The sequence below is a fragment of the Malus sylvestris genome, chromosome 3 (genome assembly GCF_916048215.2).
Source record: "Malus sylvestris chromosome 3, drMalSylv7.2, whole genome shotgun sequence".
NCBI lineage: Eukaryota > Viridiplantae > Streptophyta > Magnoliopsida > Rosales > Rosaceae > Malus > Malus sylvestris.
Genome location: NC_062262.1, coordinates 19,024,258 through 19,048,985, shown reverse-complemented (window position 1 = coordinate 19,048,985; position 24,728 = coordinate 19,024,258). Strand labels below are relative to the sequence as shown.

The 24,728-nt window shown below is 37.9% G+C and overlaps 2 protein-coding genes across 3 annotated transcripts; both read right to left on the bottom strand.

Annotated features, from left to right (window-relative positions):
* Positions 1-4,391: 4,391 nt before the first annotated feature.
* Positions 4,392-7,436, bottom strand: LOC126617484 (uncharacterized). Its single transcript, XM_050285577.1, has 2 exons — positions 6,402-7,436; positions 4,392-5,567 (listed from the first exon to the last, which is right to left on the bottom strand). The coding sequence occupies exon 2, from the start codon at positions 5,561-5,563 to the stop codon at positions 4,928-4,930; it is 636 nt and encodes a 211-aa protein (XP_050141534.1). The 5' UTR covers positions 5,564-5,567; positions 6,402-7,436; the 3' UTR covers positions 4,392-4,927.
* Positions 7,437-8,441: 1,005 nt separating this feature from the next.
* Positions 8,442-11,258, bottom strand: LOC126617485 (histone H3-like centromeric protein cnp1). 2 transcript variants are annotated; one of them, XM_050285579.1, is made up of 10 exons: positions 11,007-11,258; positions 10,850-10,890; positions 10,452-10,497; positions 10,271-10,318; positions 10,100-10,144; positions 9,815-9,972; positions 9,326-9,400; positions 8,896-8,971; positions 8,723-8,791; positions 8,442-8,577 (listed from the first exon to the last, which is right to left on the bottom strand). In XM_050285579.1, exons 1-9 carry the CDS (start codon positions 11,080-11,082, stop codon positions 8,736-8,738), a joined length of 621 nt encoding a protein of 206 aa, XP_050141536.1. In that variant the 5' UTR covers positions 11,083-11,258; the 3' UTR covers positions 8,442-8,577; positions 8,723-8,735. The 2 variants fall into 2 exon arrangements, with proteins under 2 accessions (XP_050141536.1, XP_050141535.1); XM_050285578.1 differs by having other exon boundaries at positions 8,442-8,791; positions 11,007-11,256.
* Positions 11,259-24,728: the final 13,470 nt, after the last annotated feature.

Below are 24,728 nucleotides of genomic sequence, written 5' to 3'. Positions count from 1 at the left end.
CTCACTCATATCGGCAAAATTAAGCAACAATCCGTCAATGTCGAGGATATCAGCCTATAATTCCATGAAATCGTAGGATGTGTTGTGGTCTATTTTATCTGACAGAGGGACTAGGGCCGGCGGCAGAGAGAGAGAGGAGAGAGATGTGTGTTTGTAGAATTGTAGGGGAATGTGTGTGTTGTTATCCCTCCTACATTGTGCCTTTATTTATAGTAGTAAAGGGAGAGAAGATATTCCTTCTTCTCCAAGTAATACAAGTTGTAATAGGAAAGGATAACTAGAATCAAATCTTATCTAGGATTTACACAATCATACTTAAACTAGGAATGTTTACAACACTCCCCCTTGAGTGTGTAAATACTCAAGGTAGATTCAGCATCATGCAGAAGTTGAGGAAGTCGACTCGTCGACATTGATTCCAAGGAACAACGCTTATTCTCAATAAGGTAGGAACTTGCATAAGTAGTAAGTCTCACTAAAAAACCCTAAGGCTATGGCAAAAACCCAAGTAGGGACAAAATCCATAGTCTAAGGAAAAATGCGTGAGAAATGCAAAGTCAAAAGAAATGTCTACAGGACGTCATCAGGGATATGATCAGCCCAAGGTGGGTGCCTCGTTAAAACCTAGTTAGGTAGCAAAAACCCAGTGGGAAAAATGCTCCTAATCGTAGGGAAAAAGAGTACATTAAGATCAAGCAAGTATCCAGAAGATACTCCCCCTGAGTTTGACATAATTCCACAGAGAAATAGCAAAGTTACAACTCAGAAAGTTTACGCATACCAATTCCATGAACAAGCTTCTGAAACGTCGCCTTCGGTAGTGATTTGGTGAAGAGGTCGGCCAGATTGTCTTGTGATCGGATTTGCGTGACTTCAATCTTCTGATGCTCTTGTTGTTGATGTGTAAAGAAGAACTTCGGCGCAATATGCTTGGTGTTGTCTCCTTTGATGTAACCCTTCTTGAGCTGTTCGATGCAAGCTGCGTTGTCTTCAAAAATCGTCGTCGGGGCATTAACGGCGGGATGAAGATCACAGGAGCTTCGAATATGGCCCACTACTGCTCTCAACCAAAAGCATTCCCGAGTTGCTTCATGTAAGGCGAGAATTTCAGCATGGTTAGACGAAGTGGCAACTAAGGTCTGTTTAGTTGACCTCTAAGATATTGCGGTGCCTCCAACGGTAAAGACATAACCCGTTTGAGAACGCGCCTTGTGCGGATCAGATAAGTATCCAGCGTCGGCATAACCAACAAGGCGAGAATCAACCCGATGAGCATAGGGTGTGGCATCACTCGAGGATTCGTAGGGATAGAATAAGCCCAAATCCGTAGTACCCTTAAGGTAACGGAAGATGTCTTTCACGCCAGTCCAATGTCTGCGTGTTGGTGCATTGCTGTATCTTGCCAAAAGATTAACAGCGAAGGAGATGTCGGGTCTAGTGCATTGAGCTAAGTACAATAAAGCGCCTATCGCACTTAGATAAGGAACTTCAGGCTCCAAAATCTCTTCATCATCCTCCTTCGGACGGAAGGGATCTCGCTTTGCATCTAGCGTACGAACGACCATAGGAGTACTCGAAGACTTCGCTTTATCCTCATTAAAACGGCGCAACACCTTCTGGGTGTAGTTCGATTGATGTACTAGGATTCCATCCGAACAATGCTCTATCTCGAGACCGAGACAGTATCGAGTCTTACCTAGATCTTTCATCTCAAATTCCGACTTCAGGTGCGAAGCAGTTCTCGCGAGCTCTTCAGGAGTTCCGATGAGATTCATGTCATCGACATATACTGCAACAATCGCAAATCCGGAATGTGACTTTTTAATGAACACACAAGGGCATAGTTCGTTATTCACATATCCCTGACTAGTCAAATACTCACTTAAACGGTTATACCACATTCTTCCGGATTGTTTCAAACCGTATAGTGAACGCCTCAGCCGAATTGAGAGCGTGTTCCGGGGTTTGGAAATATTTGAACCAGTCAATGTAAGTCCTTCGGGAACTTTCATATAAATTTCCGTATCAAGATCCCCATAGAGATACGCGGTTACTACGTCCATCAGCTGCATATCCAGTTTTTCGGAAACTACCAAACTGATAAGGTATCGAAAAGTAATCACATCCATAACGGGTGAGTAAGTTTCGTCATAGTCAATCCCGGGGCGTTGTGAGAAACCTTGTGCTACAAGACGAGCTTTGTAACGCACAATTTCGTTCTTCTCATTACGCTTCCGAACGAAAACCCACTTGTAGCCAACGGGCTTCACATGTGGAGGAGTAGGAACTACAGGTCCAAACACCTTACGTTTCGCAAGTGAATCAAGTTCGACTTGGATTGCTTGTTTCCAGTTTGACCAATCAGCTCTACGTCGACATTCATCAACGGAACGCGGTTCAATGTCATCGCTCAACATGATCTCAGTAGCTACTGCAAATGCTAATGCATCGTCGACAATCATCTCATTTCTACGCCACACATCATCTAAGCTAGCATAATAGACCGAAATCTCACGATTCTCGGGAGGAGGATTCGTCTCTTCAAGGACGCTTCCATAATCTAGAATTTCCTCATGAGTTGGGTAAAATGAGTAAGCGATAGTCGGATTCACGGTAGGCTCTTCAGGACCTTGTGCCGTGGTTTTCCTCTTCCGGGGGTGTGAATCCTTTGAACTAAGGGGTCTGCCACGCTTTTGTGTAGGGGCAGATGATTGGCTAGCCGCTAATGTACGTGGATCACCAGAATTGGCGTCCCGGGCTTCCAGGAGGGTAGTCCGTCGTACATTTGGTACATCCATCTTTGCAGGCGTATTCGCAGCTGGAATATGTGATCTTGTCACGCGCGCTAGATCGGTGAAAGCATCTGGCATGCTCTGAGCTATGCTCTGGAGATCTAATATGCGCTGCACTTCAGCTTCAGACTGAGCGGTGCAGGGATCTAAATGAGACAAAGTGGGAGTCGTCCACTATAATTCGCGTCGTTCATTAGGAACGTTGACGTTCTTATCTCCCCCTAACGACGGGAAGATTGTCTCATAGAAGTGACAATCCGCGAAACGAGCGGTAAACAGATCGCCTGTCAAAGGTTCTAAGTAACGAATAATCGAAGGAGAATCATATCCGACATAGATTCCCATCCTTCGCTGAGGCCCCATTTTTGTACGTAAGGGCGGCGAGATCGGCACATAGACCGCACAACCAAAAACGCGCGATTGCGATATGTCGAGTTCGCATCCGGTGACCAACTGAAGGGCACTAAATGGTTGTGTCGCAACAGGCGGACCAACTTTGCTGCGTGCAATATTGCATGGCCCCAAGCAGCGATCGGGAGCTTGGTACGTATGACCAACGATCGAGCAATCATTTGTAAACGCTTAATGAAAGCCTCTGCCAGGCCGTTCTGGGTGTGAACATGAGGTACATGATGTTCAACTTCAACCCCAACCGACATGCAATAGTCATCAAAAGTTTTAGATGTGAATTCTCCAGCATTATCCAATCGAATAGATTTGATCGGATAATCAGGGTGGTGAACCCTGAGCTTGATAACCTGAGCCAATAGTTTGGAGAATGCAGCGTTCCTTGTGGACAACAAGCACACGTGTGACCAACGTGTAGAAGCGTCAACCAAAACCATAAAATATCTAAATGGTCCGCAGGGAGGTTGAATCGGTCCACAAATGTCCCCCTGAATCCGTTGTAGAAAAATGGGAGGATTCGAACGAATCTTGTCATAAGAAGGCTTAGTAATAAGCTTTCCCATAGAACATGTTTGACATGCAATTTCATGGATCGAACCTAAACTTCGGGTTAGTGGATGCCCGTGTGAAGTTTTGAGGATACGGCGCATCGCTATTCGTCCAGGATGTCCCAAACGATCATGCCAAAGTGTAATTTCGTGCGCGGTCCCTGTGGTAGGGCCGGCCACATAGTGGCATTCTATGGGGCGTATGGTCGTAGTATACAGACCACTCGGGTTACGCTCCATCTTCTCTAGAATACGCTTCTGGCCATATTCGTAGGAAGTTACGCACAGAAATTCAACTCCGTTTTCTACGTGGGTTTCAGCGTGGTAATTGTTATCTCTAATGTCCTTGAAACTTAGTAACGTTCTTCCGGAACGTGGAGAATAGAGTGCCTCAGCAATGGTCAAGATTGTACCATTGGACAACATTATACGTGCCTTACCGTATCCTTCGATCAGGTTGGATGGGCCTGAGAGGGTTGTCAGAGGTGCAATCTTAGGTACGAAGTTAGTGAAATAGATGCGTTCACGCAAAACAGTATGCGTGGTTGCACTATCTGCCAGACAACTAACTTTCCCACTAGTCATACCTAGAATGAAAAATTAATTTGAATCGGTCACATGCATAAAAGTTTATAAAAACAAGTATCAATTCAAAATAATTTCATTTATTCAAGGAAAAAACTTAATATCCAAAATAAATCGCCAACTAATAATCCAAAACATAAAGGAAAATTGTTCAAAATCAACCAAAAAACAAGGTGGGGTTCGGCCACTAGGTGGAATTCGGCCCCAATTGTCTTATTTTAACTGAAAAATAAGTCTATGTCTAAGAGTCTAATCTTCCATAGGAGTGGTATCCTCCTGAAAATCAGAAACCTCCATCTTTGTAGTCTCCGGTTCGTCCACTTGCAGGAAGTTTGATTCAAACTTCGTACGACGAGAATGATATGCATCCACAACCTTCTTGGGAGCACGGCAAATACGGGACCAATGGTCCTTGGAACCACAACGATAGCACATATCGTCATTCATTGTGGCAGGTGCTTTGCCCTTATTCTTGAAGTTCGGGGCCTTGGGAGCGAGGTTTAGGCGCTTCTGGGCTTTGTTTCCTCCCTTGGATGGGCCTTGGCTCTGTTGACCTTGGTGGGATGGCTTCTGGCCGCCCTTACCACGCCTCTTTTAGCGTTTTGGGTGCTGATTAGTGCTATAATGTGCTTCAGGCACAGCAGTAGCCCCAGTAGGTCGAGCTTGATGATTCTTCATCAACAGCTGGTTCTGCTTTTCAGCAAGAAGTAAAACAGAGATCAAATCCGAGAACTTAGTGAACTTCTGAGCTCTATATTGTTGCTGCAGGACAATATTAGAAGCAGAGAAGGTCGAGTAGGTCTTTTCCAGGAGATCCTCTTCAGTCAAAGTTTCATTGCAAAACTTGAGAAGTGATCGGATTCGACAAACTTCAGAATTATATTCATTCACAGACTTAAAGTCTTGGAAGCGCAAGTGCTGCCAGTCGTGTCTTGCTTCAGGCAAGAATATGTCCTTTTGGTGATCGAAACGATCAGCCAAAGCGACCCATAATGCACGTGGATCCTCCTCAGCAAGGTACTCAGTTTGTAGAGCGTCATGGATATGTCTTCGGATGAAGATCATAGCAGTGGCTTTTTCAGCCTCGCCAACAGGTTTATCTGTTGCTTCTTCAATAGCAGGACGCAAGTTCTTTGCAGTGAGGTGGAGCTTCACATCTTGAACCCACTTGAGGTAGTTCCTTCCAGAAACCTCCAAAGCGGTGAAGTCGAGTTTGTTCAAATTCGACATGGTCCTATCAAAATAGATGGACAAGATGTGGTTAGTGTAATGGAGAAAAATCAATCCATTCACATAGGAGTAGAACATACAGGTTCTAATAGACATGTATTGGTTTAATTTTGCATGAAAAACTTCGGGTTTTCATGGGTGATATGTTTAAGTGAAAACTTCGGGTTTTCAAACAAGGCATGTTTATAAGAAACTTCGGGTTTCAAAGTAATTATGAACTTCAGGTTCATATATTCCTGCAGGCAAACACAAATATATATATGCAAACAAATATGCAAAGAATATATGCAGAAATATTGTATAATTATAATTGAATTAATTTATTTTTGGTCTTTGGGGCCAAATTAAAGTGTGGGTGAAAATATAAAAAACCCATATTATTTAAAAAAAATTAAATAATAAAATCTCGGGGCCTAAAAATATAGGCCAAGAACCCTCGGGTGGGATTACAGGCCCACAGGGTGAGAAGAGGGGAATGGGCTGCTGTGTGCAGCCCTAAATTTTTTTTTTTTTTTTTTTTTTCTCGGGCCGTTCCAGGCGAGCCCAGAATTTTTTTTTTTTTTTTTTTTTTTTAATTAGATGCATATATAATTCAATGAATCACATATTTACTTTGATGCATATGCAAATAATAGTTTCAATGCATGTACATATGTAAGATTCAATTCATGGCAAATATCAAATTCACATAATTGTAGCAATTTTGATGATGAAGCATACACAATTTATGTAGAATCTAAAATACGTAAAACGTAAAGTTGGGTCATGCATCATGGTGAATGTTCATGCTATCAGGGCTTGCAAAATATCGAGTTAAAAGCCGTTGTTTGGAAAGAACCTGATTGCGTGATGATATGGATGAACTGGTTTGATGCAGAAAAAATTTCCAACGTCAGATTCCTAAGCGCAGCGATAGGAGCGTGCTGATAACGTGTTGTGGTCTATTTTATCTGACAGAGGGACTAGGGCCGGCGGCAGAGAGAGAGAGGAGAGAGATGTGTGTTTGTAGAATTGTAGGGGAATGTGTGTGTTGTTATCCCTCCTACATTGTGCCTTTATTTATAGTAGTAAAGGGAGAGAAGATATTCCTTCTTCTCCAAGTAATACAAGTTGTAATAGGAAATGATAACTAGAATCAAATCTTATCTAGGATTTACACAATCATACTTAAACTAGGAATGTTTACAACAGGATGAAGGAGAAAACTCCAATATTCACAATTTTCAATATGTTTTTTGTAATTTAATACACGTTTTTGAGTTTTATATTACACTAGATCAAAGAAGAAAATATCGGTAATATCGGAAATATCGGTAGTCCGAAAACAAGGAAATATCGATGGAAATATCGGGATAATATCGATATCGATAAAAATTACATGGAAACCACGGAAATTGTAAGAAAAACTTGGAAATTTTTAATGAAACTTTGTAGGATGTTTATTTAGTCAATTATCTATTAGTTTATCACAAAAAATTGGAAGGAAATGCATTGCATGATGGATTTAACTGATTTAAGTTGATTATATAGCGAGCTGGCAAACATTGTAAGTGTAGAAAATATGTAGTAATTAATGAAAGAAGTTTAAACACACAATAATCATTTATATATAATTAATTAGTACAATATTTGGAGGTTTTATTTAGGATATTAAAAAAAAAAAGGAAGTGAATAAAATGATGAAGAATAATGTGCCGAATTTGACACTTTAAATTTCTTACACATAAGAATAAGACTAAACTTTAATTTGGATGCCGATTATGTTTTTTCAAGTTTATATAAAGTAAAAGAATTGAATTTTGGAAGCCAGGAGTGTGTCAATTGAATTTTGGCCGGCATGCAAGGTATCAATCTCTTCGTCTCATCGAGTAGTACAACTTTCCTTTTTGTTTCACTCAATTTCGTTGAGTATTGAAAAAGTTATACTCATTTGAATCTTACCCAGTTTCCGGCGACCTCAGTGGCTTTCGAGGCAATTTCCGGCCAAACCACAACGAGTCAGACGTCGTGTGAGGTACCATTCTCGTCATCTCTTCGAGGGCTACAACTTTCCTTTTTGTTTCACTCAATTTCGTTGCGTATTGAAAAAGTTATACTCATTTGAATCTTACCCAATTTCCGGCGACCTCAGTGGCTTTCGAGGCAATTTCCGGCCAAACCAAGGCGAGTTGGCCGGCTTGCAAGGCATCAATCTCTTCGTCTCGTCGAGTAGTACAACTTTCCTTTTTGTTTCACTCAATTTCGTTGAGTATTACAAAAGTTATACTCATTTGAATCTTACCCAGTTTCCGGCGATCTCAGTGACTTTTGAGGAATTTTCCGGCCAAACCACGACGATTCAGACGTCGTGTGAGGTACCATTCTCTTCGTCTCTTCGAGGGCTACAACTTTCGTTTTTGTCTTGCTTGATTTCGTTGAGTTTTGACAAAGTTATGGCCGTTTAAAGTGGGTGTAAATTTTCGGCCGAAATTCTGATTTTCTCCTATTGGGAGAGTCCCAAATCGCCCATGCTTGCTCACTGCCCTCGCAATTTGTCCTATAAAACCCACATTCCCCTGCTCAGTAAGCCATATCTTGTTCGCCCTTTGGGCTTTGATCAAGTGAAGTATGTGTTGAGTTTTCTCAACATATTTAAGTATTTTTTAGTATTATGTGACGATATTATCGATAATTTCGAAAATATCGTGATATTATCAATATTATCAATAATATCCTGATATTTTGACGAAAATTATTTGGATAGTTAAAAAAATATCGGATCTTCAAAAAAATGATAATATCGGCGATATTTCGCTGATATTATCGATTTTTTCTTCCATGTACTAGATGAATAGATTGTTTTTAGTATAATGATATATATGTATATATATTATCTAACTTTTATACAAAATATTTTATTTCAATATGTAAATATCTATTCGATATCGAAATATCCGCCAACGTATGCGCAGCACTTACGCATAACCGCGACCAACACAAGATCCCAGCAAAACCTCCCCAGAAGCAACATCCAACTTAAATCACATTTATGCCAAACAAAAGACGAATCAATCAACAAAAAAAATCAATGCTAAGTGGCAAGATGGCAACTGTCGGACCGAAAAAAAGAATGCTGTCCTTTTCTAAAATTGTTAGATCAGTGATTATGGAGCCACTTACTACTGTCATGCTCTCAGCAGAACCTCCCTTCCCCTCGAATCCGTCGAGCTAGCTCTAAATCCTTCTTCACTGGGGACACACAGGCAAGTGAAACCGGGTCAAGTTGTAAATTTTACATAGCATTTGGAGAATAACAATTAATTAAGCAAACATTAAATTCCAGAATTACTTACTAAGAGTGACACGCCTGGCATGGATTGCACAAAGCATCGAATCCTCAAACAGGCGGACTAAAAAATCCTCGGCTGCCTGCAAAGGTAAAAACCAGTATGCGTTACTAGTTTGCCTTCTAATAATCTACACTAACTTCTTCATGCACTGGCACAACAAAAGCTTTAGAGGAATGCTATAGTGGCCTATGGTTGCATGGCATGCTTGGGATAATGAGAACAACTAAATGGCATAAGCAGCTGAGTAACCATCAAATGTACTTTCCTAGACGTCGATGATACCTACGCAGGATCGCTCATCAAGCCTGCTTATTAGAACTGACAAGAATATACTACAACTCACTGAAATTGGAAGGCAGATATTTACATTTGCATGGTAATTCTGCTACTACCAGGTGAAATTTCCTTTGAAACAAATAAAACATTTATTCACCTCTTGAATTGCTTGTAAAGCTTCAGGTGTCCAACGTACGGGATCTTTAGACATATTGATGCTGATCTCTCTCACCTATAATGAAGGACAACAGTGTCAGAATTTTGTGATCAATCAACAAATTTCACTAGCAAAACTAGCGCATGAAATCTAGTAGATATTATCATCACACGAAAAGTTAACAGAAATCTAATCACATTCTTGTTCACAAATAAAGCTTTAACTCTGAGATTGAAAAGATGTAAAGGGCAACTTGTCTAGACAATTTAAAATGCAAAATCAAATATACATCACAAGGAGAACCGAATTTGTTAAATTGGCAAGTACATAAATATCATGAGTAGTTCTCTGATTTGTGAACAGAGAAGTGCGACTAGCTGGCACAGCGCATAACTCCTAGCACTAAACCTATCAAACATCTATGAGCACAAAAACATGCATATGTGGGTACAAGTGTGCAATACATCAACAAGGGAGATAAGAACTCACGGTTCTGATAAATGGAGCAGCGGGGATGATCAGATTCCACGTCTTCTGGTAGTATCTGATCTCCCGAAGAGCCACGGTTCCTGGCCTGTAACGCCATTTCTTCTTCTGTGTTGGTGGAGGATTCCTCTCAGATGGCTTCTGCTTCTTTGATTGAGGCGCTGCAGATGTAATAACAATAAACATTCAAAATAAACTCATTTCCACTACCATCATAACCACAACAATCTATCAGTGTCAAACCAATGGAAAGATGTATGGATAAACAATGAAGAAACAAAAATTTACTTTGAGGATTCCTCTCAGATTGCTTCTGCTTCTTTGATTGCGGTGCTGTAGAAGTAACAACAACAATCATTCAAAATCAATTCATTTCCATTACCATCATCACCACCAGCATCACCAGTGTCAAACAAATGGGAAAATAGATAAATAAACCATGAAGAAACACATATTTACTTGCTTGAGCATTCGTCTCAGGTTCCTGCTGCTCTTGAGATTCAGAAGCTATAAGGCAACAACAACAGACATTCAAAATCAACTTCTTTCCACTATAGCATTATCATATATCACCACCATTGTAGGCAACAAACTAATCAGAAAACAGATGAGAAAAAAAAAAATGAAAAAACATATTTACTTCTCTGAGAACTCCTCTCGGATCTCCTCCATGGTGCAGATGGTTCCTTCAATTTATTGAAAATAAATAAATTAGGAATGTCAGAATTACAGATACGAAATTTTTCTTCAATGGATTAAGGATAAGTGATTAAGTTTCAAGGGCCTTAACTATTAGGATTTTAACTCAAGAAGGTGAGAACTAATGGGAAATTAGACCTAAACCAATAATATAACACTAAACTAAGTGCGTGGCTTAAATATTTTAATGGTATTTTTAATTTTTATACATATTTTATTTACCGCCTTTTTTTTAGCAACCAATCAGAGCAAATTAGAGGATTTCATGAAAATAAAAACACTAAGCAAAACTCCGTTTGGGCAACAAGAAATGAAGTGCGAGAAAGAGAAAGAGAATACCGGTTGTTTTGCAGGCGACGCCGCCGAGGTTCCGCCAGTACCTGGAGAGAATAACAAAAATTAGGGTTTCGGAAACGAAATAATCAAAATCCTCAACCCGCGCACACAAATCCAACAAAATCCATACATGAAGAGAGAGAGCGAGAGAGAGGGGTACCAGCAGCAGCTTCTTTGGGAGTTGACGATTTTCTGGCGACGGATTTTTTGTGGGCAGTGTGCTTAATCCTCGCCATTGGCGTCCAACTCCGAGAACCAAAAGGGAAAATAAAAGTGAATATTTAAGGTGATTGCATTTTGATTTGGCGTCCGCTTACAACAAAACAAAAAATCTCATCCGTTTCTTCCCGGTTCCTGCCAGTAAAAATGAAAAGCCTCCCGCTCCGTTACATTTTTCAATTTTTCATTATTCAAACAAAACCAGATACTTTTTTTTTTTTTTTTTTGAACGAGTAATATTATATACACTAAGAGGAAGGGTGAGCTTAGCCTGCTAGCAATAATGTGGTTCAAACTCGTTTTTTGCGTGAATCGAATCTAAGATGTCTCACTTACAATTGAAAATGAATATCACTAGACCATAGTACTAAGTGGGAACAAAACCAAATAATTGAAAATTCCTAAATTAGCCAAATTTATTTAGAATTTTTATTTATACTATATATCTTTTTTAATAGAAGCAATATATTTATGAAAATTACACTAAAGAAGTTAAATGGTACTACGTTTTAATAATATTTATGTTCACTTGTTGTAAGTAGGGCTGGAAATTTTTCCCAAAGTCCCAAACCAAACCAAAAAATCCATATCCGATAGCGAAAATTCCCAAATCGATAATACCGAAATTTTCGAGATCTATACCAAACTGATCTTGAACCCTTCGGTAGTGGAATCGAGATTGCATATTCAATTGTTTGGGAATTCCGAACCAAATCAAATATATATATATATATATTTCTTTTGGTTGCATGCATGTTGAATGTTGAATTTCAGTAGTATGATAGTAAACTATATTTAGAAATAGAAGTATGAAATTAAGTTGTTTGGAACTTTAGAACGTCTATTTGACTTGGTATGAATGAATTGGTATTTCAATTTGTATGAGGTGAAAAACCTAAATTTCAATTGATATGAAATTGGGCAACAAAAGTTCAAGCCGAAAGCCCAAATTTTAGCCACAGCATAAAAATCTCAAATTTCAGCCCAAAATCCAGTCCTGATTCATTCTGAAATACCAAAAACATTTCAGGAATCCCAAAATTTCAGTTCAGGATTAGTCTTCAAATTCTCGTCCCGAAAATTTTCGATTTGGGATTCGGGATCCCATACCAAACCACCCCTACTTGTAAGTAAGTGTCTTAAGTTTGAATCTCTTGGATGACAAGTTCACAATCAATTTATTCCATAACGTAGTGGTTTCAAGAGTAATTTCAACTAATTTAATCCACCAAACAATCTGCCACTTGCATCTATACTTTACTATATTTAGGAGAACTCTCTTTATCAATCAAAAATGGTAATGGTATGCCCTATTTTAATAAGGTTAATAATTACTTATAAAATGCGGATGATTTTTGTGGCAAACAATAATTATACCTACGCATTCAAATGTGGGTTCAATCCTTACCGATATCTCTCCCCTAACAACTAACTATTTAACCAACTAATGATATCGCTTTACGCAAAATAATAATAACAACAATTACTTATACAATAAATAAAGAGGAATAGAGCATAATATTCAAGTGATATCTTATAAATAAGATGAATAGATCATATTATACAAAACCCTTGTTGCTATCTCTTCTAAATAGATACTGACTGACAATGAAGCTTTTTTCTCATATTGCCATAATTTGTTTCATGTCCAACGAATTGGTAAGAAATTTCCGCTGAAATTATAAATGAGGTCTGCTAAGGGTTTCATGCAACAAGGATTTCTAGCAAGCTTACTTGTTGATGAACTCAGCAGAATATTTTGTTGTCATTTGGGTGTGTTTCGTAGGAAATAATGGAGGAGTGGAGATGTATGCCATTTTTTTGAGTTAGTGAGTGAAGAGATAAAAATACCAATGTTTATTTTCTTTTATTTTCTTATTCTTATTTATTTAAGGGCAAACTTGAAAGTTTAGTACAAAATTTTTTTTAGTTGGGTGTAAAGATAGGATAACTGGGTCCAAATAAAATTTCTCTATTGTATATTGTTAAGATGAATTGTCATGGTGGAATAAATAAGGGACTTGAATCAAAATTTTCAAACTAACAAGGTTTGAGTCTTAAGTATACGTTGATGAGGCATCGAAAGCTAAATGTCTAAGTTCCAAGTTTGTGATGCTTCGACAGTAGATTATATATTCTTGGACCACGGAAGACTAACATCTATCGAACTGCAAGCACAAAGGCATATAAGAAATTCAGTCTTTAGGACATTACATTTATGTAAGCCTCAACTTTCAAGTTTGTCAATTTTCTACAACTTTTCTCTTTGATTTGTCGTTATAACAGATAGCCATGTCATAATCCTTAATTGTTTGATGTAAAATATACTCTCTATTTCGACTTTGTTATGACAAACACGTGAAGTGAGTTACTTCTTCTATTTGTATATAATTTTCTGATAGTTTTTTTTTATCACAAATGTCTTTGAAATTGACCCACACCATCAAGATTGTCCTTTAAATTGAGAATCGATCTCTGTAGTCTCTGAAAATAGGTGTCATAAATCAATGTAGTCATTTCCTTCATAATTCTGTCAAAATTTTTCTTATATGCCGATGTGGCATATAAATGGGACCCACAAGATTTATGGTTTTTTTATATAAAAAATAGTCCCTGAAATTGACCCACACCATCAAGATGATCATTGAAATTGAAAATCGATTATTGTAGTCCCTGAAAATAGGTATCACAAATCAATATGGTCCTTCTGTTAAAAATTTTGTTGCCAAAATACCTTTATGCATAATGGGATTATCTCATGGCAAAACTCATCGTTCTCCGTGTCACCAAGATCACCAAGGGAGCTCCCAACAAGCTCTCAAAGATTATGGTTGTGAGGATGTCGATCGCCCAAATGATAACGGTGATGTCACAGAAGTCATCACCAATCCAAGCTGTCACCAAAAGGTGGTCTCGATGATGGTCTAATTCAATGAAGGGGTGTAAAGATGGGTGTCTTGAGAAAAAAAAATTTCAGAGAAGAGACTGCAAAGTCTACCATACATGGAGGTAGAAGAGTGTGGGTTGGGATCAGAGGTAATTGCGAGACTAGGTTTCTGGGTTGACAATTTTTTTAATTAATTATTAAATTATTAAACCTATTTCTAATTTAAAATAAATTTAATTAGATTCAGCACATAATAGAATTTTTTATAGAATTGTGACAGAATGACCGTATTGATTTGCGATACCTATTTCTATGGCTACATTAATCGATTTTCAATTTCAGGGACCATTTTGATAATATGGGTCAATTGTGATAAAACAACTTATGGGCCCCGTTTATGTGCCACATCAGCACATAACAGAATTTTTTACAGAATTGTGACTGAATGATTACATTGATTTGTGACACCTATTTTCAAGAACTATATTGATCAATTTTCAATTTTAGGGACCATCTTAATGGTGTAGGTCAATTTTAGGAACCATTTGTGATAAAAACTCTTTTTTGATATTTCTCCATCAACGACCATGCATCCGAATGATGACATGATGTCTAATATTGAGGCCCACAATACTCACCAACTATAATCACAATCAGACCTACATTCATCGAAAATAGAAGAAAACTAAGTGAATTGTATTTTCAAAACAACCATAAATTTATGAAACAGCTCACGTTTGAGTTAATTTTCCTCAAATTTTTTGCGCGGCTCTGGGACAAATGTCTCACAAGCGTCATGGTGCCTGTAATAAAACCATTTCAAGTTGAAGTGGAAGCACTAAATACACCATCGCCAAACCACATCTTGAGATTCAACAAATTGTCAATCTATAGGTTGTATCGTTGTTGTTAAGCTTTTATTTTTGTTAGGCAGCTGGGTTATGTTGGAGTGGTAAGGGCGGGAGAGGTTGTGGGTAGGGGTGGGCAAACGGGTCAAGGACCCACGGGTCGAGGCTGGTATAGGGCGAGTCTAATTTTTTTTATAAAAGAAATGGGTCGAGCGGGGCGAGCGGTGGTATTTAAGGGGTGAGGTAGGTCTAAATCTTTAGAATTACGGGGCCCCGAACAGGCCCGTTTCTAAAATGGAATGATCAACAATCATCCAATCTCACTCGTTGGATTGGATTTGTTTCTCCAAGTGACCTAGTCTCTCCCTCCTCTTCCAGACTCCCACTCGGTTCATCTTTTCCCACTCATCTCCTCAACGACATCACCGATTCACCAAAACGACCTCTAGGCCACAAACCTCATCTTCTCAACCCTCCTTAATTAACCATTTCCGTTCCCAACTTGAAAGCCTCTTCGACTCATTTTCCTTCTATCCTAAGTCCCAAGCCTAAGATGTTGACAATATTGAAGATCTGCTGCCTCTCAACACCTGCAAGTCGAGAAACCATTAGATCCGACAAACTAAATACAAGAAAGTGCGAATGAGTCAGAGATTGGGAAAAGGTAGAGACCTATCATCGAATCATGAAGTTGCGGCGTTAAGGCCGATTGAAGTTGAAAACATAGAGATGACTTTTCACATCTCAGCTCCACTTTCGCCGTAGTACAATATTGTCCGCTTTAGGCCCCAACCACGCCCTTCCGATTTTGTTTCTGGGAACTCACACGAGCAGAACTTCCCAGTGGGTCACCCATCCTGGGATTGCTCTCGCTGTGATCTCGTTTAACTTCGGAGTTCCTAAGGAATCTGAAGTCAATGAGCTCTCAAAAACCCTCGTGCTAAGTAAAGATGGGAATATACATATAAGGCTAGTAGATCCACTCCCCTTGGGTGATGTGGGATGTAAAATCCACCCCCCTTAGGGACCCGACGTCCTCGTCGGCACACATCCCGCCAGGGATTGGCTTTGATACCAAATTGTCACATCCCGGTATTGTCCGCTTTAGGCCCCAACCATGCATTCACGGTTTTGTTTCTGGGAACTCACGCGAGCAGAACTTCCCAGTGGGTCACCTATCCTGGGATTGTTCTCGCTGCGATCTCGCTTAATTTTTAGGGTCCACCACATCCCGGGCTCCGCCTCCTCCTTAGCACGATATTGTTCATTTTAGGCCCAGCCATGCCCTCACGGTTTTGTTTCTAAGAACTCACACGAGCACATAACTTCCCAGTGGGTCACCCATCCTAGGATTGCTCTCGTTACGATCTCTCTTAACTTTGGAGTTCCTAAGGAATCCGAAGCCAGTGAGCTCCCAAACGACCTCGTGCTAGGTAGAGATGGGAATATACATATAAGGCATAGAGGATCCACTCCCCTTAGGTGATGTGCGATGTAACATGAATGAAGTTGGAGACAGAGAGACGATTGAAGTTAAAGACATTGACATTGGCAGAGGCTTAGGTGATGTTGTTGTCAAATGGTGATTGTTGCTTCAGTTTTTCATTAAGGGAAAAGGGGAGAGAGAGATAGAGATAGAATGAAGATAATGTGAAGAGGAGAAAGAAAAAAGACTCTGGTAGTATGCCTAAAGCAACAAAAAAAAAGTACTTAGACCTGTGGACCCGTCTCGAACTGGCCGTTTGAAACGGGCTAGGTTAGGTCTGGTTCCAAAACTCAAAATCCCTCTACCCCACCCAACTCGCCCCATTACATTTTAAAACAGGTAGGGTCTGGTTCTTCCAAATTTGGGCTCGGCCCCGCCTGTGGCCAACCCTGGTTGTGGGAATGGCCGTTAACGCGGGCGATCGGGGAAGAGAAAGAGGTTATGGTAGTTAGTGCGTCGGTGATTGGCTAGGTTGTTGAGGAAGGGGTATGGGTTTCTAAGTCATAAGGAATGATGTAAGTTTTGGTTTTTTTATTCGGAAAAGACTTGGCTTCTCAAAGATTGAGGAGGAACTCCTCTTTAATATACTTCGTGGCCAATTCACGATACTTCATGTTCATGCTTATGATCAGAACCGTTCATATTATAAATCATCATGTAAAGATCATCTCTACAAAAAATTAAAAAACTATGATCAAACTGTACAAAAATAAATGGTAAGTATCAGTAAAACTATTACGAACCATTTACTATAGTTGATTGACTTAACAAACTTAGTTTTAGGGGATTTTTGGCAAAGATGATCTTACAGAGTGATTTATAATATGAAAAGTTCCAACCATAAGTACAAAGTTTTGTGAATTGACACAAAAATTGACCACGAAGTGTTTTGAGTAGGAACTCCTCCTCAATCTTAAGGAGCCAAGCTTCTCTCTTTTACGTCCCCCAACACCTTTAATGCCCCATTAGTCACAATCCTACGTAACCGAGCTCGACAAATTTTTTTTTTATTCATTGTTATTATTTTCATGATTTAAATTATCTTTGAAAATTGATTCTTTGATCCACATGGTATCATTTAATTGGACATGTGGGTCTACAAGTGTGCATGTCAGCACACGAATAGCAGTCAAAAGGGAAGGAGAACATTGATTTGGTACATCAAATTTCAAGTACGATATCAATCAATTTTCAGTTTCAATGACAAAATTAAGGAGTTACGAATATTTTTCAAGTACGATATTAATCAAGAGTGCTACTAGACTCATTCCAATGTTTTATTTATAGGGGTGGAAAAAAAAACCGAAAATCTTGAAAATTTCGGTACCCATTACCAAACCGATCCCGAAAATTCGGTATGGGAATCGGTTTCAAATTTGCATTGTTCGGTAATCCCAAACCGAACCGAAATAAAAAATATATATATATATTATTTAATGTTAAATATATATTTGGAATTGTAATAGCCGTCCGATTTGGTTGAGATTTAATCTCAACTGTTGAATCCAAATAATCCCTAACTCAGAGTCGGAGACTCAATCACTTTCTCTTGACCTCACACCTCACCTTAGTGACCTCACCGGCTCACCCTCCTCATCGTCCTCGACCTCACCACTCTCTCGACCTCACCTCACCTCACCGGCTCACCGGCTCACCCTCCTTGTTGTCCTCGACCTCACCTAGTCACCCTCACTCAGTCACTCTGTCGACCTCACCTCACCTCACCAGCTCATCCTCCTCGTCATCCTCGACCTCTCCCAGTCACCCTCACTCAGTCATTCAGTCACTCTGTTGACCTCACATCACCTCACCTTGCTGGAGAATAACTTGTTTTGGAACTGTCTTTATCGCTGTCGTGCTGAAATTTGCCGCTAAGGAATTCAAAGTATGTAATTTTCTAATTGATCATTTGAGTATTATTGGAAATTTTGGATTCTCATTCATCAATGTCTAGACAAGTACCTAGGGAATTTAGAGAATGGTATATGTGGGATGTAGATTAAATAGGAACCAAGATGAATTGCAGAATAATTGAAGCTTTGAAACTTTGCATGCATTCTATCCACATTTTAGAAAATTGAAAATAGTATAAAAATCAGCATGAATCAAGTTAATTTCAATTCTTCATTATGTTCCCAAAATAAAAATTTATAAAATTAGGATGTTTTTGTGACTGATCAGACTTGTTCAATTTGGGGTTTTGTCGAAATTCAATGTAAGTCTCGAGTCTCTATCATGTATATAGGTTGTTTTAGTGATTGAAGAGATTAGGGTGGTGTTCAATTTTGAAGGCGAGTCTTAAATTGGCATGAAACAAGTTAATTTCAATGTCAATATTATATTCCTAAAGTAGACTCGTATAATTTAGGATTTTGTTCAAATTATAGAGCAGGTCTTTAAGTTCCAGTGTGAAAGCTATTTTTTTGGTCAATGGGGGGAAATGAATCTTTGAATATGCAACAGAAAGGAGCTTTGGGAGCTGTAATAGTCTAATTTCTATGAGTTGATCTTGTAGCTGTTATTTATCGTCCTGGATTTTTAAGCCATTTTATGCCTCATATTATCGGTCTCTAGTCTTAATTCATATGCCATTTCTGTCTTCTATGAGTTTTTATCTTCTAGTATTATTGGATTTTCCCTTCAAGTTATTCCTAGTAAGAAACAACTCTACTATCCAAATTGTTTCTTGTTGTATAGTGAAGTTTCTGTCCAATAAACTTAGTCTATCTAGAGTTTGTTCCACGGGTATAGTATAGAGTCTAGCAAACAAGCTTTCTAATTAATTATTTCGGGATTCCCGAAAATTTGGTTTGGGAATCGAGACAAGGATTTTGGTTCGGTATCCCATATCAAACCAGCCCTACTTATTTTCCCACCCAAGTTATAATCTCACCCACCATAAAAAGTTTAAAAAATTGAAATATTATTTTCCCACCAAATATTATTCCTAAAATAACCTTTATATTGAAATTGTTTTTATTTTTATTTTTATATTGAGTAAAATGAAATCTACAAAGAAACGATTCAATTGATCAAGATGCACAACGAGGATCGCATATATACAATTCTACTTACATCTTACACAATTCATGGAGTCTTCTCCATCCTCTAGCATGCCACCAGCCCCGAGAATGCCGTGTTCCACTTCATCTGCGCCTCCCACCGCGGATTGTGGACAGACAAGCCTTTATCCTATTCTTCAAGGTTGTTTGCTGGTACTAACATCAATAACAAACATATCAAATTAAAAAAGCCAAAGGTACTGCGGACTTGATTTTTTGAAGATTTTAGAGAGGTAAGTTGTTTTAGAAGATTGGGAAGAACGAACTTGTCAACCTAGAGAGTAGGAGTTTTTCTTTTCTTTGGTCTTAGATGTCATTTTACAAGAGGGTGAAATTGGTATTAACTTTTTTATTAAGATGTGGGTGGGGAAATAAGATAGTGAGGTGAGTTTATCAACACTCTTAATCAAATCACAATAATTTGGTCAATTTTAAAAACTGTTTTTGATACAAACCAAAGGACAAATAAGAGAGGAAAGTTCAAAAGAAGTCATTCGAAATGATCATTGCTCTATATTATGACAAATTAAAAAATCAATACTCAATTATATAAATTTAGGTATCAAAACTCCAATTGCATCAAGATTCATGGTCTAACGACAAATTTTGTCTTCTAGATGTAAATCTCTTGAATAATCAACAAAATTTTATTTAATATTATAAAGTAATTATTAAAAAAAAAAATCTTCACGCGGTTTAATAATTTGAAGGTCTTCATTACGGAGGAGGATTCTCTCCCCTCCTAATCTCTCTCTCCTTCCCTCCTCTCCTATTTGAACATTTAGGAGTTTAGCCATATCAACACCTTATATTGATTTTTTTATAGAGACAATAAGATAAAAAACAATATATGAGAGAAGAGGAGGGAATAAGATGAGAATATGAGGGGAGAGAATCTTACTCCCTTTATTACTGCAACGACATATTTTTCTTTGCCTTTTTGAGTAATTGTGCCAGTTTAAACTATTATAATGTTTCTGTTCCAATTGTACAATATTCACTTTTTGACAAATTCAAATTTGGCGTTTTGAATCCACACCCACATTGATTAAAGATGACGCCCACTCTCTCAGTATTAGAAGATTTTTTCTACCTACTCAGACGGTATATCACGTGTCATAATATAAATAATTTTTTTATTTTTTTTAATGATATTATAATATTTTGTAATGTGTCAACTTGTGTTTCGAAGGCATCAACAATTTCATCTTTGGTGAGTATTTATCTTTGAGGAGAGAATTTTTAGTGCCAGAAAAACGATTCGATACACCAAATGTAATATTACAATTAGGTAAAATTTTATTTTTCAAGTTTTCAACTTATTACACTAGATATACCGAACTATATTTCTAGCATATTGAAAAATTTCTCAACTTTGAGTCCCGTCATGGAATTGGGTGCCACTTTGATGATCATTTTCTGGTTGGATTATTATTCTTATTTATTTTTGTGGATAATCCACTTGACTACAAAATCCTGAATTATTGTGACCTCTACTAGTCTTCCTAGACACTGCCAAATGCATATTAATGATGTGAAATAAACTAACACATAAATTAAACCCTCATATTGACAATTGTAGTAAAGATGTAAGTAGGAATCGTTCTAGGCCGGGGATTAGGAGAGATTGCTAATCTACTTAAAATTGACTTAAAACACAAAACTAGGCTTGAAAACACTTAATTAGACTCAAAGAACTTAAAATGAACTAAAAAGACTCAAAATAACACAAAACAATCAAATAGACTCAAACTAAACACTAGAGAGTGATTTGGACGAAAATTGATTTTAACTTGACTCAAAACACTTAAAACACAATTTGGACATATTCTAACTAACTTGACACAACAAAGTTTAGGGGATTGGGTTTTTGACGAATTTAAAGTAAAGACAAGTAAATTAAAGACTTAGACAAGTTTAGCACGAATTTGGGGGAAAAGTATGGGTGATTGGCTAGCTAGTGGGTTCTTCTTCACACATGACACACTTGCACACAAATCGATTTCCAGTTGTTTTTTCAATAAACCATGAATCTCAACACCCCAGATTAACCGTGAACAGCACTAATTAACCTTCAGATTTTCCTTAAGTCATTGAATTGGATGGACAACACATCGGCAACCAAATTATTCTTCAATAGTCCCCTACATGAACAACAAAATAGAGATACAATCAAAGATCATTAAGTTTTATGAAAATCATAAGCATTGACAAGGCATTCGTAACTATGAACAACATGATACTCCTGCCAGGAATCCACTTAACGTGATTGTGACTAGCAACCTCCACTACTTATGAATATAAGTTCATAACGATTAGGTGAAACTCCCTTATATTCTAGCATCAAATCCAGGCATGCAAACTAAGTATGCATCCTTAATCCATAAACAAGAATAAGTTTTGAATCAAACAGTTAAGTAAATTGCATTCATGATTTATAGAATCACAACTAAAAGCAATCAATTCATATTGCAAATATGTTCATGGCTTTGAATTTCCCCCTAGCTAAAACGAGTTTAACTCCTCATGTTCGCAAAACAAAGATAATTAAACTTAAACATTGTAAACAAAAGATGGATTACACCTAAGAATGTTCTAGCAATCCAATTTGAATGGCAAGCACGTCCTAAGGTCCTCCTTCTTCTTCTTTGCTGCGACCAAGGAACAAAATGCCGATAATATCGGCGATATTTCGTCGATATTATCGGGTTTTCACGGTACTGATATTTTAATAGGTATCCAAGCGGTTTTCGTAAAAAAATCGCGATATTTTCGAAACTATCGCGATATTTTAGAACTGTGCTACTCGGAGAAGAACACCGGAGCTTCTACAGCTCCGGCCGACTGTAAAAGAGGACCCTAGACTCCGATCTAGGTATCAAAATGAAATAGAAGACAAGATGAATGTTTTTATATATTCTGTTTGCCGTGAAACAGTCGGAGGTGTTCGGAAAGTTCGTTGTCACCCACGGCCTCGCCGGAGATGGGTGTGCCTATTCCCGAGCCGATTTCGTCCCAAAACCTTGGAAAAACACGAGATAGAACTTAAAATTCACATCTAAGCTTCAATCTAGAACAGAAAGAGGTAAACCCGAAGCTTATATAACCGGACAAATTCAAGAAACTCGGCGGAGGGTTTCTGCGTTCGCCGAGTTGCAGAGACGAGAAAAAGAGGGAGAAAGGCGAGGTTAGATGTCAGTTGAAAGATTTATGGAGACCATTTTCATATTTAGAAAGAGGTGGGCACTATATTGATGTCATGCTGTTATGGAGGATTGGCTCTGGTTTTCTCTTGCAGAGCATGGAAGAAGAAGAGAGATGGATGAGTGAAATGAAGAGTCTTTCGTCTGTTCTTGAGAAATGCGAGGGCTCTCGAATTTCTATACTGCATTCAGAAATGAGAGAGAGATCTGACCTTTCATTTGGAATCCTAAGGAACAAATGCATGGATGCGCGACACGTGTTCTAAGCTGACATTTTTCTATGGGTGTTTCGAAATAATTATTTATTTTGACATAAAGTGAGAGAGCTTTGTCAGAAAATACTAACAGAGAGCTGTTGGCTCCGGCACAAGCAAAAAAAAAAAGCTGGTGGCTCTTGGCTCAAGGAGATGTGCAGACAAGGAACAAGGAACAAGGAATCCAATCTTCAATATAAATTTTAAATAAAACCCCCCACAATCATATAATTCTTAAATAAAAAAAATAAAGGGTAATAAGTCAATCATGTATCTTACCATGCAATGTATAAAGTATAAAATATTATACTAATTCATTATATATAAATGATTATGGTGTGTTTAAATTTCTTTCATTAATTACTACATATTTTCTACACTCACAATGTTTGCCAGCTCGCTGTATAATCAACTTAAATCAGTTAAATCCATCATGTAATGCATTTCCTTCCAATTTTTTGTGATAAACTAATAGATAATTGACTAAATAAACATCCTACAAAGTTTCAATAAAAATTTCCAAGTTTTTCTTACAATTTACGTGGTTTCCATATTATTTTTATCGATATCGATAATATCCCGATATTTCCATCAATATTTCCGTGTTTTTGGACTACCGATATTTTCGATATCATCGATATTTTATACATTGGCTGCGACACAAAGTGTGGGTGAAGGTTTGAGTGATGGATTGTATGAAGGGATGTGTGTTTAGAATGTGATGTGTTGATGGATGCCTTAGAAGCTGCAGCAATGGCTTATATTTATAGGAGAAGGGAAGACATGGCTGGGAATTAAATTGGCAATGATTTAATACTCCAAATCCTCCAAGAAAAGGGTAACAAGACATAATCCCAAGAGGAAAAAGGGATGTAGGATGTGGCAAGGAAAAAGGGAAAGGGGAATCCCTTGCCGTGCAAGGGAAAGGGAGATTTGGTGCGGCATCCCTCTTTGATTGGGATTAAGTCTTCTAGAATCATTTATTTAGTGTCCTAGAATAATTAGAGATCCTCCTTACAGCTGAAAATTAAGTGTTGAAGGATTAGGAAAATTTAGGACAAAATAAGGTAACTTTGGCTAACATTCCTTTTTTCTTGCTTGCATCCTTTACTTCATTTTCTTGAATTAATATCTTCACATCTTCAGCATAATCCTAGCCTCTTTTGGTTTTCAAATTCGTCCATCCACCTTGCTCTACGCATGTGATATCCATTCCAAGCCCAAAACTGCTCCAAAAAGCTCCAAAATGCACATTCTTGCCACTTTAGCCCTGTGGACCTACAAACACACGAAAATAGTTTAAAATACTAAAATAACTAGGAACTAACAATATAAATGCAAGAAAACAAGTTAATTAAGTCGCATAAATATGCTCATATCAATTAACGAGGGCTTTTTATCCAAAATGGTCATTGAAATTTACATAATTCCTCGTTTTGGTCTATGAGATTTGAAATCAATAAAATCGGTCCCTGAGTTTGTCCGTCATCAATTATTTTGGTCCTTATGTGAAAAATCTCGATTAAATAAGAATAAAATGATCAAAATACCCTTAGTTTTTGTCAAATCATTTTGTGTATCTATCTATCTCTATTATTAAGAGAAGATGGCTTGTCAACTTTTTGCCCCATTTTCTTCCAATTTTGCCCTCACTTTTGAATACACAATGTTGAAATGAGGAGGGCAAAATAGTAATTTTGTATCTTTTGAACTTTTTCCCATTTTCTTCCAATTTTGCCCTCATTTTTTAATACACAATGTTGACATGAGGAGGGCAAAATAGTAATTTTGTATCTTTTGAACTTTTCCTTTTTTTCCTATTTTGCCCTCATTTTTGATACACAATATTTACATAATGAGGGTAAAATGGTAATTTTATATCAAAATATTTACATAAGATAAAAAATATGCACTTATTAAGAA